Source organism: Budorcas taxicolor, chromosome 14 (genome assembly GCF_023091745.1).
Source record: "Budorcas taxicolor isolate Tak-1 chromosome 14, Takin1.1, whole genome shotgun sequence".
Classification (NCBI taxonomy): Eukaryota; Metazoa; Chordata; class Mammalia; order Artiodactyla; family Bovidae; genus Budorcas; species Budorcas taxicolor.
Genome location: NC_068923.1, coordinates 91,113,466 through 91,136,179, shown reverse-complemented (window position 1 = coordinate 91,136,179; position 22,714 = coordinate 91,113,466). Strand labels below are relative to the sequence as shown.

The 22,714-nt window shown below is 38.8% G+C and overlaps 1 protein-coding gene across 1 annotated transcript in view; it reads left to right on the top strand.

The window, feature by feature from the left end:
- The first annotated feature begins 9,643 nt into the window (after window positions 1-9,643).
- Window positions 9,644-22,714, top strand: part of RALYL (RALY RNA binding protein like) — a 422,766-nt gene continuing 409,695 nt past the window's right edge. The window contains 1 exon segment of the mRNA XM_052651717.1: window positions 9,644-9,914. Coding sequence (XP_052507677.1) covers window positions 9,659-9,914 — 256 coding nt within the window. The 5' untranslated portion in view covers window positions 9,644-9,658.

The following is a 22,714-nucleotide window of genomic DNA, read 5'->3' as shown; positions in this document are numbered from 1 at the left end:
CCCTTCTCCAGGGGATCTTCCTAACCCAGGGGTCGAACCCAGGTCTCCCGTGTTGCGGGCAGATTCTTTACCAGCTGAGCCACAAGGGAAGCACAAGAATACTGGAGTGGGTAGCCTATCCCTTCTCCAGGGCATCTTTCCAACCCAGGAATCGAACCAGGGTCTCCTGCACTGCAGACAGATTCTTTCCCAGCTGAGTATCAGGGGAGCCCCGTTTGTCTCCTACTTCATGTTTAATGCTGGCCCCTGCCCAGCCAGTATTCTGTTGGATTGGTCAGGATTTCCACATGGATCTGTCTGACCTCACACAAACCTAGGTGATGGTCGGTCTCTTAGAGATGTGACCCTCTGCACAGTAATGATTGGTTATGCAGCAACTCATTAAACGTTTCCCAGTAGATGGTTTAACACTTCTCATGCCTCTGTTGACTAAATTTACCAAACATTCCTGCCAGTGCAGGACACATAACAGATGCGGGCTCAACCCCTGGGTTGGGAAGATCCCCTGGAGGAAGGCATGGCAACCCACTCCAATAATGTTACCTAGAGAAGCCGATAGACAGAGGAGCCTGGCGGGCTACAGGCCATGGGGTCGCAAAAGAGTCAGACACGGACGACTGAGGGGCTTAGCACACATGTGTGCATAACACAAAACTGATTAATATTCCAAATTCTTAACTAAGTTTGAAATGTTGTCTTACCAATATTCATTGCTTTCTAACTTTATAGTCACAATAATCAATAAAAATCATTAACTCCTTATAATTGTTACCTTATTTATAATTATACATTTATTTTTGCTCTCAAGTCAACTACTTGAACTCTAAGATGAAAAATGTTTATTTCTTAGTAGTTAATGAATCCCCTCAGACGGTAAAGCGTCTGCCTGCAATGCAGGAGACCCAGGTTCGATTCCTGGATCGGGAAGATCCCCTGGAGAAGGAAACGGCAATCCACTCCAGCACTCTTGCCTGGAAAATCCCATGGACAAACGAGCCTGATTGGCTACAGTCCATGGGGTCACAAAGAGTCGGACACGACTGAGCAACTTCACTTCACTTCACTATGAAGTTATATTAGCTAATACCGATTTACAAAATTAATGCCATTCTTATTTATGTATAGTAATTTTTCAATTTCTTACACAATTTTATTAAATATTTATATTCTGCCTCAAGCTATTGAATTAGTTGTCTCATTTTTAAACCTTCCTATATCATATCGTCATTTTAAAACACTTTTCTTTCAATAGTATGTCATATTAATCCATTTTTTGAAATTTATCATATCATCTTTATTGTTAGTGAGTCCTTCTTAAAAGAAAGCTATTTTACATTTTTAAATATTTTTACATACAGATTAGTAGTTATAAAAGGAAATGAAAATTGGATTTCTAGTTTCTTATATGGTGCTAATGCCACAATATTACACTCAATTTCTGAGGGGCATAGTTTAAGAAAGTTATAAAAAATAATTTGCTGTAAATAGAAGCAATATGCTTTCAAGATCTGTATAAGTAGAAATTTTTTTTTCCTGAATGTCTTTCATAGCTGTGGCAATTCAATTGCAATATTAAGATAGAAGGGCTGTCTTATCAAATATTTTAATATGTAATTTTTAATTTCTATATTAACAATTAAATTTTTAAATAAACATTGAACGCATGCTCTTTCACCAATATTTTAAAACACAATATGTGGACTTAATAAAGTATGCATTTATCAAATGAAATCAGAATAAGTTTTATTGCATTTTTTAATACTCAGGACTTTGATGATGTGCCTGGTAAGCTCCAAATATTAATCCCTGTTCCCCGAGACCAGGAGAATTTTGCTGCTTCTATTATTAGCCTGTCTAGCTAAGCTCTTAGACAAACTTCCTTTCCTTCATTGCAGAGATCAGATTATCCCTCTCTCACTTAGCTCATGGCCTGCCCACTCAGCCCCACAACCTACGGAGTCAGGCTCGAATACGTGGGGAGGAGCCAGCAGGCATCAAACTGTCACGGAGCAGGACCCCTGGGCCTCCCCAGGACAGGCCTTCCCAAGTCCTCCGCTCTGGCCCTTCTCTGCAGTGCCTAGAGAACTGTTTGAGGCACATTACTGGGTTATCTTAACAGACATGCAAGTGTGAAGGCCGCTCAGTTGTGTCCCACTTTTTGTGACCCCATGGACTACAGCCCGTGGATTCTCCAGGCAAGAATCCTGGAGTGGGTAGCCTTGCCCTTCTCCAGGGGGTCTTCCCGACCCAGGAATTGAACCTGGGTCTCCCACACTGTAGGCAGATTCTTTACCATCTGAGCCACCAGGGAAGCGCTTGTGATATGAAAACACAGATATGATAGGAAAACAGATATGAAAACCCCTCACCAGATGGAAAACGTTTACTACTTGCTGACCTGGAGCATCTAGCCTCAGGCCTCCTGGAGCGGAAGGACTGATAATGTTATTCCCTGTCGCCCCATCCTGTGTCCTCACCATCAGCCAATCAGAGAATCGTGCCTGAGCGACCACATGCCGCGTGACCCGCCTCCCTCACCTGGCTTTTAAAAATGCTTTGCGGAATCGCTTTAGGAGGCTGGGGCCTTTACGGCATGAGCCCCCATGTCCTTGCGTGGCCCTGCAGTAAACCTTTCTCTGCTCCAGACGTGGACGGTTCAGTTTGTTTGGACTCCCTGTTAATGGGACAAAGAACTTGGCCCTAACAAAACTGCTTTTCCTAAAAACTATTTTTCCTAAAATAGCCACTGCTGGGAGAAAGGAGCGGTGTGAAGTATTTCTGGAGAATGCCTAAACATTGATAATTAAACAACTTAAAAAACATCTTTTTCTATCATTTTTTTTTACCCAGAATTTGCCAAAGTGTCCATCTGAGATTTTTTGTGATCTGAAAAATTGGAAACAAGCTTAATATTCATTAAGAGAATGAACAGTATTATGCTATAACTTTATTACCATGCAACTATTTGTTAAACCCAGTAAGGTTATTTAGTGACATAATAAAATGGGTATTGCAGTAATAAGTAATGGCACTTGGATGTAAATTACTGCAAGTAAATTATGATGACTTTTTTGTAATTTGCAATTTTTATTAAATGGTAGAATGAAACGAAAAATACATCAAAGTTTTAACAATAAGTATCTTTTCAGGTTGGAGTTATATTTTTTTTCCTACATTGCACATATCCCCTAAAAATTTTTACTTTTGAAAAGTTGCTCTGATTTATTTCAAAGTAGGGAGCAGTTTGAGGTTTAAAAATTGAATCTTAATTGTAATCGTGACATTTGTCTTTAAGAATGGTAAAGGTATCACCAAATATACATGGTGATTGTCCTATTTTCACAAAATGATGTTTATGATGCTTAAGATCTATTGAAGAATTGTCACTGTGCTGATGATGGATCTAAGTTATATTTTTCTGAATTGGGGATGGTTTTCTGAAGAATAAATTCTCACTTTCTTTTGGTTTATTTTGTCCAGAAGAGATACTTAAATACATTAGTTAGAATGTATACATTGGAATACATACATTTCAGTTATTTTTTTTTATAAATCGAAGTAATTTTTAGCAATGCTTTTTATGAAAAAAATCAAGAATGTATATATGAGTTAAAATATGTGAAAAACATCTTTCTGTGAATACGGAGAAGTTAAATAGATGCCCAGTGAATTCTTAATATCATTTAATGGTTAATTCATATATCATTTGCTTCAAGAAGTTATCTTTGCTCTTCATATGCTCTCTTTTTTTTCAGATATCACAACTTTAGTTTTATTTCTTGCAGCATTTGCTAGGTTTTACCTTATTTTTTATGATTTTTTTTTTTGAGTACTAGCTTTAAATTTCAGCAGATGATGACTTTTATGGTATGATTTGGTCTTATACATTCATTTTTGGATCCCTTTAATCTCTTCTCAAGTTCTTGAATACAGTGTGTGTGAATATTGTTGGCTGACTTTTTTGAATACCTGGGTATTTCTCAGGAGTGTCTGAATGAATCTAAAATTTAGATTGTAAATTCAGGACCATAAAATGAAACGAAGGGTATAGTTTACTGACCTGTTAATTTTGCGTGTTCCAAAAATATTTTCTCTTAGGTACATTGTAACATTGCCTTTAATTCATAATTTATATATATTTTAGATTAGAGAGTAGAAATCTCTTTCAAATACAAATAAACATCTTTTTCTAAACATATTCTTTAAGATTTTACAGAACAGTCACCAACTCAGTCTGATATTTCCAGAATGAAAATCCTACTCTTAAATTAGTCCTCATGTGGCAGCTAGTTGACTTTTTGTTTTCCTTCTAAAATATTTCTAAAACCATAACTTTTCATAAGTTTCCGGCACCAATATCATACCACAAAATACACAAATAGCTAAATTTTTCTTATTTATATTCACTGTATGTTTTTAAAAGACCAGAGATTTGTTAGCCTTTTCGGTAGAGAAAACTATTAAATTTTACTTTAATTTTATTTGAGTAAAATTAAAATCTCGGTACCTTAATCTCAGAAGCAACATTTTAAGTCCTGGAAAGTCACCTGGGGATACTGACTACCGTTTTGGATAGTGCAGATGTGGAATTCTTCCATCACTACAGAAAGTTCTGTGAGGCACTGGTGGTTTACAGTTTTCATAGACACTGAACACTAACTCCATTCAAACTTCAACTTAAAAATATAAGAGACAAATTTTGGGTTTATGTGTATTTTCAACTAAATACATTTTGGTTCATTTTCACCTTATCAATTTTTTTGAAGTTATAACATTGCTTTAACTGTTGTCCTTTATTATTGTTTTTTTCCCTTTAGAATGTAGGCATTTTCCCAGTTCCTGAGAACTCCTTGGTTTTCCTCTTTATCACTGGTTTTCTGTAGCTTGAGTATGATGTGTCTGGGTGTGGTTTTGTTTCTGTTTATACTGCTTAGGGTCCAGTGAAATTCTGGAATCAATGGGATCATATAATTTTATCAAATCTTGCAGGTTTTTGGCCACTATTTTAATATTTCTGTTTCTCCAGGACTCCAGATACATGTCTGTTAAATAATTGATACTATTGTATGATTCACTGCGTCTCTATTTATTTTCTGGTGTTTAATCTCTCTTCAAAAAAAAATTTGCTTATTTATTTTTGGCTCTGCTGGGCCTTTGCTGCTGCACAGGCCTTCCTCTGGTTGCTGTGATCAGGGGCTCCTCTCTAGGTTCGGTGCCCGGGTTTCTCTCTGCAGTGGTCTCTTTTTCAGAGAGCGGGCTCTAGAGCGTGCCCACTGTAGCTGCAGTACGTGGCCCCGGTAGTTATGGCCCCCAGACTCTACGAAACAGCTGCATTAGTGGGGGCACACAGACTCAGCTGCCCCCTGGCATGTGGGATCTTCCCGACCAGGGATCAAACTGGTGTCTCCTGCGTTGGCAGGAGGATTCTTTACCGCTGAGCCACCAGGGAAGTCCCAGTGTTTCATCTCTTTGATACATTTTGGATACTCACTTTTTCTACAACTTCAAGTTCACAAATGTGTTCTAGAGTCTTTTAAGGTATAACAACTATCAAGTATAATTTTTGATTTTGGATATTATAGCTTTTGTCTTCAGATGTTCCACTTGATTACTTTTCTGTCTTTACCTTCTTTCCTGATTATTGGTCATGTTTTCTGATCTTTGGACATCTAGGAGGTTTTAATTAGATTCTAAAGATTTTGTGTTTTACTCCTTGTGTCTGGGTTCTAGTTTTCAAAAAGGAATATTATGCTTTGCCCTCGTAGACAGTGAGTTGCTTCTGGTTTAGCTTGATCATCTTGAGAGCTGTTTTTAAATTGCGTTGGGGTGGTCCTTGAGTTGGGATGCAAGAATTGTTTATCCCCATCACTAAGTCCTGACCCTCCGGATGTCTAAATTTAATGCTTCAAGATGACTATGTGGACTTTGCACTGTCGCTGGTAGGAGCTGAATGATTCGCAGCCTGTTGTGGTTCTGGGAGGCATTCAGCTCACAGCTTTCCAAGGACTTTGTAACCCGCCTCGTAGAAATTCGCCCACTGCATGCATGTCCTGGACTCAGCATAGATTCAAGGGTCTGTAGACAGTGTGCGGGATTGTTTCTCTGTGCAGCTCTCTCCTCTCCAGAGATCTGCATCACAGTTTCCTGCCTTAAACGCTGATCGATCACCTAAATTCAGTAAGGCCGCTATCTGCTTTTATTGATGTACATGCATGCCCTCACACACTCTCACACACTCATACACAGATGTGCACACTCACACACGTGCACACACACGCACGTGCTCGCACACACACACTCGCCCCCCCCACATGCACACACACACAAACACGCACTCGCACACGTGTGCGCATGCACGCACGCGCATGCACACACTCACACACATGCACGCACGCGCATGCACACACTCGCACACATGCACACACACTTGCACACATGCACACACACACGCTCATGCACACACACGGGCAAACACACTCCCACTAATGCACACACATGCACACTCCCACTTACACGCACACTCGTGTACACGCACTCATGCACACACCTGTGCTTGCACACACACATGCACACACCCACACACCCACATGCACACATGCATGCTCACACACACTCACAGTCACAGGCACATACAAACACTCATGCACTCACACAGACACACACATACTCCCACTCACACACATGCACGCACACACACGCACACACGTGCACACACATGCATGCGTGCACAGACAGACACACACAGACTCACACTCACAGACACACACTCAAACACACACACACACACACACATGCACACACAGACCAACTTTATGACATGAAATATACTTTCCAGACAAAATTCTAAGGCTATCCTAGAACTTCCTTTGTTTTCTGTTTGTTTTGCCCAGATACCATAGTTTGACACTGCCTATGGCTTTATGTCAGAAAAAAAAAAAAATTTGTTTCATGTACATTAGGCTTATTTTTTAATTGTTTGAGTCAGAGAGTTACTTTAACCCTTGTTATTCCATCATGGCTGAAAATGGAAGTCTTTCTTCAACTGATGAAGATTCATGTAACAAAGAATCTCAAGCTAAATATTACATCATGTTAAAACTTAATTTTGCAGAGAATGTTGATAATGTACAACACAATGACAAAAAATCTGTCGTTAAAGCCTAATAGAAACTAGCAAGTCAGTCTTCTTGTGAGAGATTAAATACATACAGATTTAAGGTGATCAAAAGTCATTAAATGGAATTATACAAATGGCAGCTTGGATTTACGGTTGTGAGAGTCATCTGCATAAAGTATAAGGATGGTCTCAGAGAAAGCATGTTGACACAGTGAAAATTCAGAGTGCAACTGTGCCCCCATTTTAAACTTGACCCAAGCTTACTGTCAAAGACAGACCACTGGGATCTGTAAGCCATGTTTACAACTTAATTTAACAATTCTTGTGTTTGAATTTTGACCAATTTGTTCCTGCCCAAGAAAGAAAACATCAGCTATAAGAATCATTAATTCTTGAAAGTAATTTTATGGTATTTCTAAAAATATGCATCATATAAGAGCAAAAAGTAATAACATTACTTCTATGTGCTGCATTACTGATGTTGATTTAGAGTTGTAAGAAAAATAATCCTTAATACGTTCTGGAGCCACAGACTGGGTATTTAGTTTATTTTTTCTCCTCAGTGTGTTTAAAATCTACTAAATTATATGAAGAAGCTAAATGTTTAAAATACATGTGTGCACCTTAATTATTTTTTGTTTGAACTGATTCTCAGAGCATTAGCTTGAGGCATGGGCTTCCCTGGTGGCTCAGTTGGTTGAAGAACCCGCCTGCCGATGCAGGAGACACAAGAGACCCCGGTTCGATGCCTGATCTGGGTAGATCCCCTGGAGAAGGAAGTGGCAACCCACTCCAGTATTCTTATCTGGAAAATTCCATGGACAGAGCAGCCTGGCGGGCTAAAGTCCACGGGGTCACAAAAGAGTCGGACGTGACTGAGCAGGCACACACACTCACTCACTCATGCAATACCTCCAGTTGCCAAACTAAGGAAGAAAAAAAAAAACTTAGCTTTCCTTTCCTTCAGCCCTAACCTTGAATAATTGTTAAAGGAAGCTCTTAAATGTAGCTAAGATAAAACAAGGCAACAATATAGTCCCTGTTTTTACTGATGCCATACTTTTAGTTTTTATGTGAATTACTGTTTATGAAGTCAACCTTCATTATAAGCAGATATATATATATAATGTGCCCAATATTTAGTAAAATTTCAGTAAACTAAGAATTCATAATTAATAACCTAATTTGAAACATTTCATGATACACAGTTGCGCTTGATTTTAGAATTAGCTAGTTTAAATAGGTAGTGAGTAAATTTTCAATTTCATGTAAATATCCAGTTTACATGCCTTTAAAATTTCCACATCTTTAGTGCTCAGATTAGAAATGCCATTTTAAATTATTTTTAAAAATAAAATGTACTTGTTAATTATTTTATAGCTGTAAGATTTTAAGAGATTATTTGTAAGAAATATAATGTTGCTGATAAAATTTATCAGTTAGCTAGTATTCAACAATGATCATCAACATTAGAGATTATATCCTTGCTGAAATTTTATTTTCACCATACTAGTTCCTTTAAATTGTTTGGCACTTTAGAAGATGAGATATGTCCAAAAAAATATATCATGCTTAATAAATATTGTTGGATGAATGGATGAATTTTTAAAAGCTAAAAAAATAAATTGTAAGTGCTGGAGTACTTGGAAATAAAAGTTTCATTAAGTTTAATTAAGCATAATTAAACACTCTGCCAACCTCAGAAAGCAGTTTTTAGAAATACTAGCAGTCCTTAGGCAACATATGAGCTGACAGTTAAATGAATTAAAAATGAGGTTGAGAATGGATGTTTCACACAGATACCCAGTGTCTACTATTTGATGATCATTGATGAAAACTAGCTGTACACGCTGTTTCTTTTTAAACGACTTTTGATGTTGGTTCTGCTAAAGAGAATATACAGAACTAATTCTGGTTAAATACTTTACTTTCAAAATTATGTTTTTTATGTTAAATTTTCTAATTAATTTTTTTAATTTTTAATACCTTTTTTCTCTTCTACAATATTTATTAAAATGAATTGCTAGTTTCCGATAGAAGGATTTTGATAATGAAACAGCCAATATGTCTACTATTATAGAAAATGTAGAAATAAAAATGCAAGCTTTCAACAATAAATTACAGTACTATATTCCATCATCGGACTATAGTCATATTGGATTTTCTTTTTCAGTAACAGAAAATGTGGCTTGCTCTTCAAACTTGCTTCTGAAATACTTCTAGACGTAAAAATAAAAACCACGACAAGATGTTTAATTGCTGTGTAGGCCTGAATTTTAGATAAATTAATCAGGAATGCATTTGTAACTGTATGCTAAATAATTATCATTATTTCTCTACTTCATTTTGCAATGCAATATTCATCTTTCATATTACCAAATTTTCTTCTCATTAACAATTAATAGTACTTGGGGATTTGAGGTTACCTGGTAACTACTGAAACTACTGAAAAATTGCTAAAAGCCAGGGGTATCCATTCAATCTAATTGTTTTCCTTCTGATCTTGCTTTTGTTTAAGGATTGGAACAAGCTGAGCCAACCATGACTGGCAAAACACAGACCAGCAACGTCACCAATAAGAACGACCCCAAGTCCATCAACTCCCGCGTCTTCATTGGCAACCTGAACACGGCCATCGTCAAGAAGGTCGACATTGAAGCGATCTTCTCCAAGTATGGGAAAATAGTGGGCTGCTCCGTTCACAAAGGCTACGCGTTCGTGCAGTACATGAGTGAGCGCCACGCACGAGCGGCGGTGGCCGGGGAGAACGCCAGGGTCATCGCGGGCCAGCCGCTGGGTGAGTCCTGCCGCCTGCGGGTCACGTTAGAGTGCTGCTCTCCGAGCGCACCTGGGCGGAACGGGGCTCTCTAAGAGCCAGCGCCCCCGTGGCATGCATTTCCTCACCAGTCGGAGTGCCCTTACATTTCTAACTGATATTGTTTTCTTGTTCTCGTATTACACTAATTATGTGTCTCATTTTCTCTACAAGTTGTAAGCTTGAGATCAAGACTGATTTGTAGTGCTTAGTACCACCACCAGTCTTAAGAGGCAAATGAAAGATATGCGTCACATTTAACTTTATTTGACTTGATTAATGTCTTATCTTCCAGGAAATACTATATGAAGCAAAAGAATCACAATAATTACTTTTTATATTTATACTACTTATTCTGAGAGGCTAATGTGTTTCCCTCACTTATTGTTTTTATTTTGGGAGGCGAAGGGATAGAAAATAACAAGAAGAAGTAAATCGTGAGAACTGGAAAAGGAGTGTAAACTACCCTTTCTTGTCTTGTCCGTCATGCCTTTTCAGTCATGTGCAGTAATCAGATTTATGTCTCATATCCAGAAAATAAGATAACTCTTTTTTCAAAGAAGGGAGCATACAGTCTGAAGTAAAAAGAATATTCTTAGGAGAAAATATTTTGTAGTAAGGATGCAGATAAAAATAAAAGATTAGACCATCTTTTTTCTACCTGAGGAAAAAGTAGAATTAATACCTCAGTGATTCTCTAATTTGTGTCTCTTGTCACGTTCAGACTCTTACATTAAACTGATTATACGTTGTCTTCTTTTGGATATCCAACAGGCATATCGGCTTCATATGCCTAGAGCACAGAGCAGTACTCCCGATTTTCTGCATCACAGCTTCCTCCACCCTCACACTTCTCCGTGTAAGAAGTGGAACCTTCATTTATCCAGTTTTCAAATAAAATCCGGAGTGTCCACCTTGGTTCTTCTCTTCCCCTCACACTCGAATATAATCCATCATCATGTTTCTCACCATTAGTATATCCCAAACCCAATCGGCTTTTACATCTATACCAACAGCCATCTTCTACAGGCCACCATTGTCTCAGGGGGACTCCTGAAATAACCCTTTAATTGGTCTGTCTCGTTCCACTCCTGCCAGAATATCCCTTTGAAAACATAAGTGAGATTATGCCATTAATTTTCTCTTCCGTCTCTAATACATTTCCATTGCTCCCAGAATAAAGTTTATGTTCTAGGCCACAGCCGTGATGCTACCACCTCTTCAGCTTCTCTCTGCCTTCCTGTACCACTTCAGTGCCACTGGCTGTCTTGATGTATATGCCTCAGACGTTCGAAAACTGTTCCTAGCTCAGAGGCTTTGCATTCACTATTCCCTCTGCTCAGAAGACAGGTCTTTGCTAATTATTTTTTCCCTGCTTTATTGTATGCCAGTCTCAAATTCTACTTTCTCTGAAAGGGTTTTCTGACCTACTTATCTAAAATAAAATAGTCTTCTGCCCTCTTACCTGCGTTGTCTATTGGATTATTATACTTTTTTTTTCATAGCCCTCATGTATCTGGAATTACATTTTTTTAATAGTTTGTGTCCATGCGTGAGACTTGCATGATCTCAGTGCTCCTGCCTGGGACTGCAAATAGGCTAAGAAGTGAAAGCTCAGAATCCTAACCACTAGGCCACCAGGCAACTCCCTGCAATTACATTATTTTAATTTATGATGTTACTTCTAACATGTCCACAGATGTAAAGATGAAGGTGCATATAAAAGAAACAAGGTAAAAATGCATAGACAAATCAAGCTGAGTGTAAAGAATGTTGCATTAAAGTTATATAATGTAATTATCAAAAATTGGGGAGAAGGTGTGGAATTCAATACAGTGAGAAGTCTGAGGTAACAGTTTTGAGGGAATAAAAGCAGTTTTATGTAAGTGCTTGCAATAAAGCCACAGAATACCATTACCATATAGGAATATAGTTTTATTTGTATTTCTCCAATTAACTTTTCTGTATTTTAAAGAAAAATAAAGCCTTCCAAAATCTAGTGGTCAGTTTTTATATCTGTCCTTGGTTTTCAGTGTCACCATTCTACTCCTTTACCTTGATATCAGAATTTTTGGACCAATTATGTCTTACCTTCTAAATTGAAATCTCTACTTCAGGGCCACATCTGAGCCAAGTATCAGAGTAATAACCATTTATTACCTGTATCCTGATTATTATAAAACTAGTACATATTTGTAGAAATGCATTTAATTACTAATTAAAAAAATAATTGCCAATATAAAGTCAGTTAAAAGTCAGTTCATGTGTTAATGAACTATAGCTAATTTCCAAGAGTCCCTTTGCCTATGTTGGGGAGGGGGCCATTTCCTCCTCTACCCATCTTGAGTTCTTGTGAGTGGGCTAATAATAAAATCGACACAGCTCAGATTAACAGGAGAAAAAGAAACAAATTGTAATTCAGTCACATGGAGGTCTCACAGAATTGCCTGAGAAATGACCAAAGCAGGCAGCTTTTATACTTTTTAGACAAAGGAAATAAATAAATAAAACAATAAATTTGAAAAGAATTGATGGGACAAAGCAACAGGCTTTGGAACTTAACTAGTAAGGAATTTAAACAAAGTTTGAGCTTGGGTAGTACATTAGTAAAGAAGTTAGAAGAGTTGCTTTCGTACAGGTTTTTCTGCCCTAATTCCCTATCTCTGAAAATAAGGCTGTCCTTCTTCCCCCAATTGTAAGGAAGGCACCTTTCACATGAGAGAGATTTATTTCCTGACTTTAGAGAGACAGAAAAGAGGTTCAGCAACCTTCTTGCATCAACTGTTTAAGTCACTTTATTTCAAAATAATCCATATGCCAGTGAGGCATCCTTTGGGGCCACCTATCCTTGGTCCAAACACCCGTCACCAGCCCTTATCAGAGAAAAATGCAGTGGCGAAGAGCAATAGCCACACTAAAAATTTAGCGGCTTACTGAGAAAAACCCAAGGGGGAAGAATGATGACGCCAAATCACTGTGCTTTGAGAGCCACAGAATTAATCCATGCTTCTGATAAGAGGCCATTTTCTCCTTTTCAGTCATTCTGGAATCCTGTCTCAGATGCGTCCTCCATTTAATCTCTGGAACACATAACTTAATCAGTCTTAATCACCCTTTCTGCCTCAATCCAAGTCAAAGACTTTATTCCTTTACTATAATTGAAATCTAGTCTCTCATTCCTTGTGTCTAATCAGAATTCGTTTTCATACAAAGTAGGTGTTTTATAGCTTCATAACTTTGCTTTTCAGGACTCATGTTTCAATATACCAACCTTGTCTTAAACCATATCGCTAGAGACTCAGGCAAAGGCTTGGCTTCCAGATGTTCCTTATAGGAAGCTGGTTCCTGAAGAAAATACTTAGCTTTCCAGGAGGTATACCCCCTTCCGGCTTTACATATTTTGTTTTTGGTGATAGGGGGATACTTAGGTATAGGTACAATCACTTGCTTCTTGAAATTTTAGACTCTCAATGAGACTGTTTCTGATTTGCAGCTCCCGCTAAACCTTCAGTTCAGTTCAGTTCAGTCGCTCAGTCGTGTCCGACTCTTTGCGACCCCATGAATCGCAGCACGCCAGGCCTCCCTGTCCATCACCAACTCCCGGAGTTCACTCAGACTCACGTCCATCGAGTCCGTGATGCCATCCAGCCATCTCGTCCTCTGTTGTCCCCTTCTCCTCCTGCCCCCAATCCCTCCCAGCATCAGAGTCTTTTCCAATGAGTCAGCTCTTCGCATGAGGTGGCCAAAGTACTGGACACTTAGGTGTGGTTAAAATCACTTGCTTCTTGAAATTTTAGACTCTCAATAAGATTGTTTCTGATTTGCAGCTCCCACTAAACCTTATAAGCTCTTAATTTGAAGTGAATTGAATATGGATCTAATAATAGACCCCTGCCACATAAAATTGATATTAACTTCATGTACCTCAACCTATATAAACATTTTTCTTTTTCTTTAGAATGGGGAGAAAATTAATATTAAGGCATGCACTGGGCTAGTACTTTACCTATATTATCTTATCTCAGTGCATATTCAAGTAACTTCGAAGTAGAAATAATCTTCACATCACAATGTGTTTAAATTTTTTATAATGCAGTTTAGAAATTAAACTTCAGTAGTATCAGAAAAAAATTAAACATCTTAATGTGAGTTCTCATAGTTCTATGGAATTATAGCTATACCCTTAAACTGAGAATTGATTATGCATGTGATGAAACCTAGCTTTTATCAAGTGGAAAATATTAACAGCCATTTTGTGTCTACAAGTAAGGGGACACTGAAGTGTTTTAAGTTGTTGAAAATTTTTTATTGAAAGAATAATCCATTAGCAGTTTGATGGGTGAATTAATGTGATATAAAACTAGAAACAAGGACATGTGTTGGGAGACTATTGAAAGAGTCCTGTTGGGAGACTATTGAAAGAGTCCAGGTTTGAAATTATAGAAATGAAGAGGGAAAAGTTAGGAAAATGATGTAGAATCAATAAGACTTAATGGCTAGTTTTCAAAATGGGTAAGCCAGAAAGAAAGGAGAATCAAGAATGATTCCCATATTTCTGGTTGAGTTCTCTGTTGAATTGCCTTGTGGATCACGAGGATGGTGGAGAATGATTTCCAAAGGGAAGAAAGATTTTTGCGTAGGAGAGTGAGTTCAGGATGTATGGAGATTGATGTACATGCTTCAGGATATCCAGCTATATGTATCCGATAGAATCTTGCAAGTTCAACCTAAGAGGAGAGATTTAGACTAAAAGTGAAAAATGCGTGTCATCAACACAGTGTTATCACTATGGAGATGGATAAGCTCACCCGGGGAAGTATAGCGTGAAAAGAGTATTGGCTGAAGATGGATCTGTGGAGAAATCTTTGAATCCAAATAACTAGAAGAGTCTTGCTAAGAAGCCTTCTGAAAATCTCCATCTGAACTGCATTTGCACAGCTCTTTGCTCTCCCAATTCTAAATGGCAGTTACTGTGCCCTTCCTAAACTTCCTGTATTGATGACTGCTTTCTCAGTGATTTGGAGAAGGCAATGGCACCCCACTCCAGTGCTCTTGCCTGGAAAATCCCATGGACAGAGGAGCCTGGTAGGCTGCAGTCCATGGGGTCGCTAAGAGTCGGGCATGACTGAGCAGCTTCACTTTCACTTTCTTAGTGATTGATCCTTATGTCAGTTTCATTACATGATCAATACTAATGATTTCCAAACTCCCAAGGCCACGCGTGCAAGTATTCTTATTTATTCTAATATTTAAAAGTCTCATTTCAGAGAGCTTAAGCCTATTATCTTCAAAGCTTAAGCTTCTTTCCATGTCATTGTCTTCTATACTCAAAGTCATCTGCTCAGCTGAGTAGCAGAGAAAACTTCATCCAGCTTGCCAAAGGTCAGTGTCTGTCTTTGATAAAGCCATTGACATAAATATCTTTCAACCAATTGCAAGTCAATCACTGCAGACCCAGTCAAGATGATTTTACTTACTTGACTACATTAGTATACCTGAACAGTTAAGAACCAGAACTCCGTATACCTGTATTACAAAATATTCTGTATCTTTCTGGTAAAAACATCTTTTAACCATGAAATTATCATCAAGTTCTCATTTGAAATTTTACGCAAGTATATATTTTACATTCTTCTGAAATTCACATAAAATGAGAAATTATTTTTAAAATTGCTGGATTCTACCCAAAAAAAAATTATAGTGCACAGAGTACTAAGGGAGCTCAGAAATTAGAGCTCAAAATATTGGAACGCTACTTCGAATTTTGAAAGTAGGCCACAGTCTAATGTTTTGATTAGCTTTTCTCCCTTGGAGTTTTTATTCATACTATGCTGACAACATTCCTAAATTTTATACCATAACTCATGAAAAGGCACCTTGAATCAGTTCCATGGTCTAGCCATTTTACCAACTGGAAAATGAACCCAAGGACTATTTTATGGAAGACATAGTTTGTTTGATGAAGTTGTTTCCCTTAAAGGCTTATAGCACGTAAACTAGCAATTAAGGTGATATGTCTCCCTCGTGATTAGACTTCTATATATTTGTTCCTCCAGCATGATTAAACAAAAAGCAAAGAAAAATATCTAGTTCCCCAAACTGCACTGAATGCCTCCATTCTTTTTTAAATCTGTGATCAAGTCATGTCCCAAGCGTGACCGTGAATTTGACGTGTTTATTAGGGAGCCTTCTCCCCTTTCCTATGCTACTGGAAGGTTATGCCTTTGTTTTTCAGTTCACAGTTCACTCATTCAAACTTGTGCGGCATATGGCATCATGCCAGCTGTGACCACAGTCTGTGACATGCTTCAGAACGATCCTCTCTTCCTTTCTCCACTGAGATCTCTTCTTATTCCCAGAGCAAAGTTGACAGTCTGAAAAAATTTACCTGATAAATACCCTTTATCCTTTGCTGGGAGAAGTGATATTTGAACACAAGGATTTTAAATAAATAAACTGGGTGGAGAGCTGGATTTTGTGTACTGCTGCCTTCCTAGTACCCATGAAAGCATTCCTTGTGGGTATGATAAGGAAGAGGAAATTTGGAAAAAATTTAATTTTCTTGGTGTATACATCTTTAGTTCTTCCACACATCTTTTGCCCTATAGTTGAAAAAGTGATGTCCCTTTTTTATCCCTGGTGTCCTGCCTTTGATATGTAATGAATGATTGCTGAACTGTGGAAAAAAGCAATTAATTGCATTTCATCCACAGTACTTGGGGATTTTAAAAAATCAGAATATAACTGTGAAGTTATTCTGAATATGTTTTATAAAAAAGCATAATTTTTATAATGCACACCTCTTTACAAAACTGCATTTCAATTTGGTTATTTAACATAATTTAAATTAAAAAATTTAAAGGAGACTCCTCTTCTTAGTATTTCATTGAAATTGAATTCTAGGTTTTGTTAATGTTAGAAATATTTATCATTTTTTTAATCCACATTTGGCCAGTGGAACTACTTTTTCTCAAACACATTATGTGAGAGATGAAATAGACATTTGAAATGTCGAATACTGACAATTTTTATATGAGAGGTCACACATAAAGTGTCATCTTGTACCAAAATATCATGCAGAGGTTGGAGACGAAGTCTAGATCAGTTCCAATTTGCACTGATTACAGTTGGCTTGATTACACACAGGCTATAAATAAACATTTGTAATGTCTTTATTTTTAGATAATTTCACTCATGATGGTTGCAAGAGCACAAGTTATGAACTTAGGAAGTCAGTTATTAATAGTAGGAGAAATCCAACTCTAAAAAAATCACTTATCAGTGGAAACCATTCTGCTGTAACACCTGTATACAGGTTCCTGTGGTTGAGGTTCAAAGTCAAAAGAAAGAACATAAGATAGATAATTAGATTAATTTGTACTTACACTATAAATCTCTTGAAATTGCTTAAGGAATTCAAAGAAAGTGCATGAATAAGGATTGCTAATTTTAAAGTAAATCTGGTGAATAATTTTAATCCTGACCATGAGAGAAGTGATGGAAAGTTAACTGATAAGAAGAAAGATATTGGAGACCAATCCTGAATATGGACAAAGCAGTAAGGCAACAAATGCTGGTAATACACCAGTATTGCTCCATGCCGGTAATACTCCAGGCATGTCCTGTGGGTAATGGCTTTCAAAAGTGCTTTTATTCTCAGCCACTATTTTGCATTCGGAGTGAGCTTTTCAAAAGACAAATTTAACCATATCACCCTTTGATAGAAAATTATCAGTGATTCCTCATGGTTCTCAGAAAAGAGACTGAGACCATTCCTCGGCCTTCAACTTTCCATGCAATTTGTTTTCTGCTCATCTGTGGGCTTACCACATTGCCCTCTCAGCCTTTCTTGGCGCTCCATCTAAGTCGGCCTGTTCTTTGAACAAGCCACCTTCTCTCCCTCACCAGGACTTTTGCACATGCTGTTTGAGCTTGTGGAGTATCCTTCCCTACCAAGCTCCCCGCCATCCCACCTCCCTTCTCGACTTTAACACTCCCTTCAGTTGGCTGTCCCTCAGATCTCAGGTCAAATGTTTAAGGAAACCTAGTTGGATACCTCAAAACTATTGGCATCCCTTTCTAGCACATATCTTCTTATCAGTTCTGTTTTAATACTGGCTATTTTGCGATTGGTGCCTGTTCCTTCTCCCCATAGGTTCGTTCCTTGAGAGCATGGACCATGCATGTTAAAATGCATCTTTCTGGCACCTTGCTGTGCTGACACTTTCATGATAAATGTTCCATGTGTTCTGGGCGAATGAATGAACATTTAGAGGAACAGGTGGATTTCACTACAGGCCCTTTTGTGCCCAGTTGCTTCAGTCGTGTCTGACTCTCTGCGACCCCATGGACTGCAGCCCACCAGGCTCCTCTGTCCACAGGATTCTCCAGGCAGGAATCCTGGGCATGCTGGCATGCCTTCCTCCAGGGGATCTTCCTGACCTGGGGATCCAACCCGCCTCTCCTGATTCTCCTGCGCTGCAGGGGGATTCTTGACCACTGAGCCATTAGAGAAGGGCCTTTTACCCCCATTGAAAAGTGAAACACGGAAAAAGAAAGACAGGGAAAGAAGGAGAAAGAGGAGGAAGAGAAGGCAGAGAAAGAAAAAGGGGCGGTTGCAGGGTCCCAAGGAAGGAAGTAATTATAGTGGGGTTGGTATAAAGAGAAGGCTCTGTGGCCCCCTTAAGAGGAGGTTCAGTCTCTCAAAGTCAGACACCCCAGAAACCGCGATGCAATGCATGCCAAGTGGCTGCAGTCCCGTCCGACTCTTTGCGACCCTGTGGACTGCAGCCCGCCAGGCTCCTCTGTGCGTGGGAGTCTCCAGCCAAGGACACCAGGCTCTGTTGCCACGTCCTCCTCCAGGGGATCTTTTGGACCCAGGGATCGAACCTGCGTCTTTTATGTCTCCTGCATTGGCAGGCAGGTTCTTCACCACTAGCGCCACCTGGGCAGCCCAAGCTATTCAATAGTCCTGACTTTATTTTTCTAAATATAGCCCAGTCTTTAATAAGCATCAAATATCAACATATACAGGTTTTGTCCAAAGGTTGTAGTAAATGATAGGTGGGTTTAAAGAGAGATTTCATTCATGGAATGCTTCCATTCCAGTCCTTAAAATGGCACCCATTAGTAGCTTTTTTATTATCATTAGTGGCTAGGTATTTTCACAGTACCTCATCATTGTCAAAGCGTCACCAGCACAGATTATCTTATTTGATTCTCACAGCAGTACTGAGAGGGATGTAATATGAGTAGTCATGTCTATTCTGCTCGATAGGAACTGAAGCTCAGAGAAAGAAACTAGCCTCGTAGCACACAGATGCTGCTGCTGGATGTCAAACTCCCAGAATCTCATTCTAATTATTTTCACTATTTATTCTTTCTCCAAGAAAAGATTATTTATTTATCTCTGCTTGGCTGTGCTGGGTCTTAGCTGCTGCACGGGCTTCCTCTAGTTGCAGAGAGCAAGGGCTGCTGTCTAGTCAGGGCGCATGTGCTTCTGATTGTGGAGGCTTCCTTGGTGAGGAGCTCAGCCTCCGGAGCACATAGGCTGCGGGAGCTGCCGTTCTTGGGCTCCAGAGCAGAGGCTCAACCGCTATTGCACCTGGGCTTAGCTGCTCTGCCACACCCAGGATCCTCCTGGACCAGGGTTCAAACCCACATCTCTTGCATAGGCAAGGAGATTCTTTACCACTGGGCCACCAGGGAAACTCCACTCTTCATTCCTGCCAGCAATTTTTCTTCATCTGAATATATCATTAAAGCTACTGCACATTGTATCTTCCAAACCAGGATGCTTCTGAGAGTGAGAAGGGATGCTATTAACGACTGTGCTGTGATCCCAGGCTGACACCAGGCACCTGGGAGGCAAGGTCTTTATTATCTGATGCACCTTTACTGAAGGTGGATTTGTCAACTAGCTTGTTATTTCTTATGGGACAGTTGTTGCACAGTATTTTAGTTAGAGTAGCGCCAGATAATCCCCAGCATTTTAATAGTTAACCCAGTAGAAATGTATTCCTTTCTCACATAAAATACAACCAACGTCCTAAGGAGGAGATGGGTGAGGATGAGCGCTCTACCCCTCTTTAATCCAGGGACCAGGCTGTAGGCTGTTCTTACATTTTGCGGTTAGTGCCTGCTGTAAGGAAGATGAAACTTTTCTTTCTTCTCGTCAGGGTTCGCTAGCGGATCTAATTATTAAATTGATGTAAGAGAGAGTAACTGGAGAGAAACAAATTTGCTTTGTATATACAGGAGCTTATCAGAAATACTAAACTCAAAGAAGTGACCAAAGCAGGAAGCTTTTATAGCTTTTAGACAAAGAAACAATAAATTTATGAAGAGTTGACAAGGTAAAGTGGTTTGGCCTTGGGGTAGTGAATTATTTAAGAAGTAACATAGTATGTTTATACAGTCTTCAGAGCCTCAAAATTCCTGATTTCTGGTAAGGATGTCTCTCTAACTCGTGGTGCAGAGAGAGTACCTTTTCCATGAGAGATTTATTTCTTGATTCAGGAGGACAAAAAGGGTCAGAGTGTCCTTCTTGCATTGGCTGTCTCTCAAGTAACTCTAATTCTAAATAATATAATACTAAATATGCCAAAGTGGAATATTTTGGCATCTCCTGAACCCCCGTAACTAGCATGGATCCAGAAAGATGTCAAACCAGTGGACTAGTGGGGAAAGAGGGCGGCGCCCTGGAAGCCTTGCATTTCAGTCCTCTAAATAGTGCTCATCTGACTGCTTCTATTTCATTGCCCACACCTTGATGCTAGTGGCTTCCCAGGTGGTGCTAGTGGTAAAGAACCTGCCTGCCCATGCAGGAGACGTAAGAGATATGGGTTCGATCCCTGGGTCGGGAAGATCCCCTGGAGGAGGGCATGGCAACCCACTCGAGTGCTCTTGCCTGGAGAATCCCATGGACAAGGAGCCTGGTGGGCTACAGTCCGTAGCGTCTCAAAGAGCTGGACACGACTGAAGCAACTTAGCATGCGTGCACCTTGACGTACATGGGGCTGCCACTCCCCCCAACAACCAGTAAATCTTTAGCCGGCAGATACTTCCTTGCCACATCTGCTAAAGTAACTTGAAGAAGGTATTCATTCAGAATCCATTTCCTAATCTGTAAAGTGGAAATAATACTGTTCAGTCCAGTGTGTAATACAGAACTCATATGTTTGCGAAGGGCTAAGAACCTTACTTGCATATGGTACAAACCTTGTGATAAAAATTTGCACATGGCAATTTCAGCCTCTGAAATCATTCTAGTGCTGTGAAAAATCCTCCATATTCTGTCTTTGTTTGTTTGTTTGTGGGCTTTTTTGTTTGTTTGTGTTTTTGCTGCATCAATCTGGGCAGATTTTGAATAGACAGTCCATAAGAGGAGTCAGTAATTGCTGAGAATAAGAAGTTAATTCAGGTGACTGCAAGTGTGATGAGAGATGACTCTATAAAAGCAGATACTTAGAATCATAAATGGAAGGATGGGTGGATATGGAGAGGTAATTCTCCATGGCTGAAGCATTATATCTGGAGTCCTAATTCAGGCAGAGGTGAATAAAGGCCTGTGGGTGAAGAATAGTCTCATAAGACTAAAGAGAGATTAGATTGATGCCAGGCTGTGCAGGATCTTGCAAGATATATTATTGAATCTAATTATATACAAATATTTATGAGATTGTATTCACTCTAATGAAGATTGACTTCAAAAGAATATCTTATATTTGTTAACTATCATTTAAGTTGCTGTTACATTTTAGTTATGTAATCTATTATTTAATATGCATATTGACTTCCTTGTACTGTTGAAATATTCATTCACTTCTTCCTTCATTTGTGAAAGAATTATTAATGATCTGTACCAGCCAGGACATCAGCTAGGGTGAGGCCTGCTGGACATGAAGATTACACTCAGATTTAGTGCCCTTGTACATGCTACTTACTGGGGATTTCATTTTTATTCTTTGTTGTTATAGTTATCTGTCATTAAGTAACATGGTGTCTGCACTTTGAAATCTCTGGTGGACTGTATATAGCCATAGACATCTTTAGAGCAATATTTCCTAACCTTGGTACTGTTTAGATTTGGGGTCTTTGTTTTGCTTGGGCTTGCTCTGTGCATCGTAGAATGTTTAGAAGAAACCCCGACTTCTACCTGCTCGACACTCGTGGTACCCAATCCCAGTGGTGATAATGAAAAAGTCCCCGGAGGGGCAAAACCACTCCTGATTACAATCACTAGCACTCTTTTAAAGTAATCATAGCAAAATAAACTCCATTCATTTAGAAAATGTTTGATGGTTTCAAATAAGATAAACTAGGTGAAAACACATAGCGCCTTGTCATTATTTTGGCAATACCATTATTTATAATATTGGTAGATCTTTTCTGTTTGTCCAGAAAAAGACTACTCAGTAGGTGCATTTCAGAGAAATTATTATAGGGTGTTTATGGCCATAGCTTACCACTTGTATCACCAGTTTGTTTTAATCCTTAAAAACACAAAGACCAGAAACAAATTAATCCATCTGCACAGTTGACAGGTTCATATGTTTATTGATTTAAACAGTTTTAAAAGCTCTCTTTCTCTTCACATCTTTAGTACAGTACCTTGCAGAGACGTGATTTCTTTCATTCGATCTTTCCATTCAAGCATTTCCAGCCACCACTAGAAATTGTGACGAACAAGCCTTGTAAAAGTGGCAAGCAAAAAATATTGAGTGTTGAGACTGCTCAGATGCTCAAATATATGTTATTCAATAGTAGCTCTAAAAGCTTGT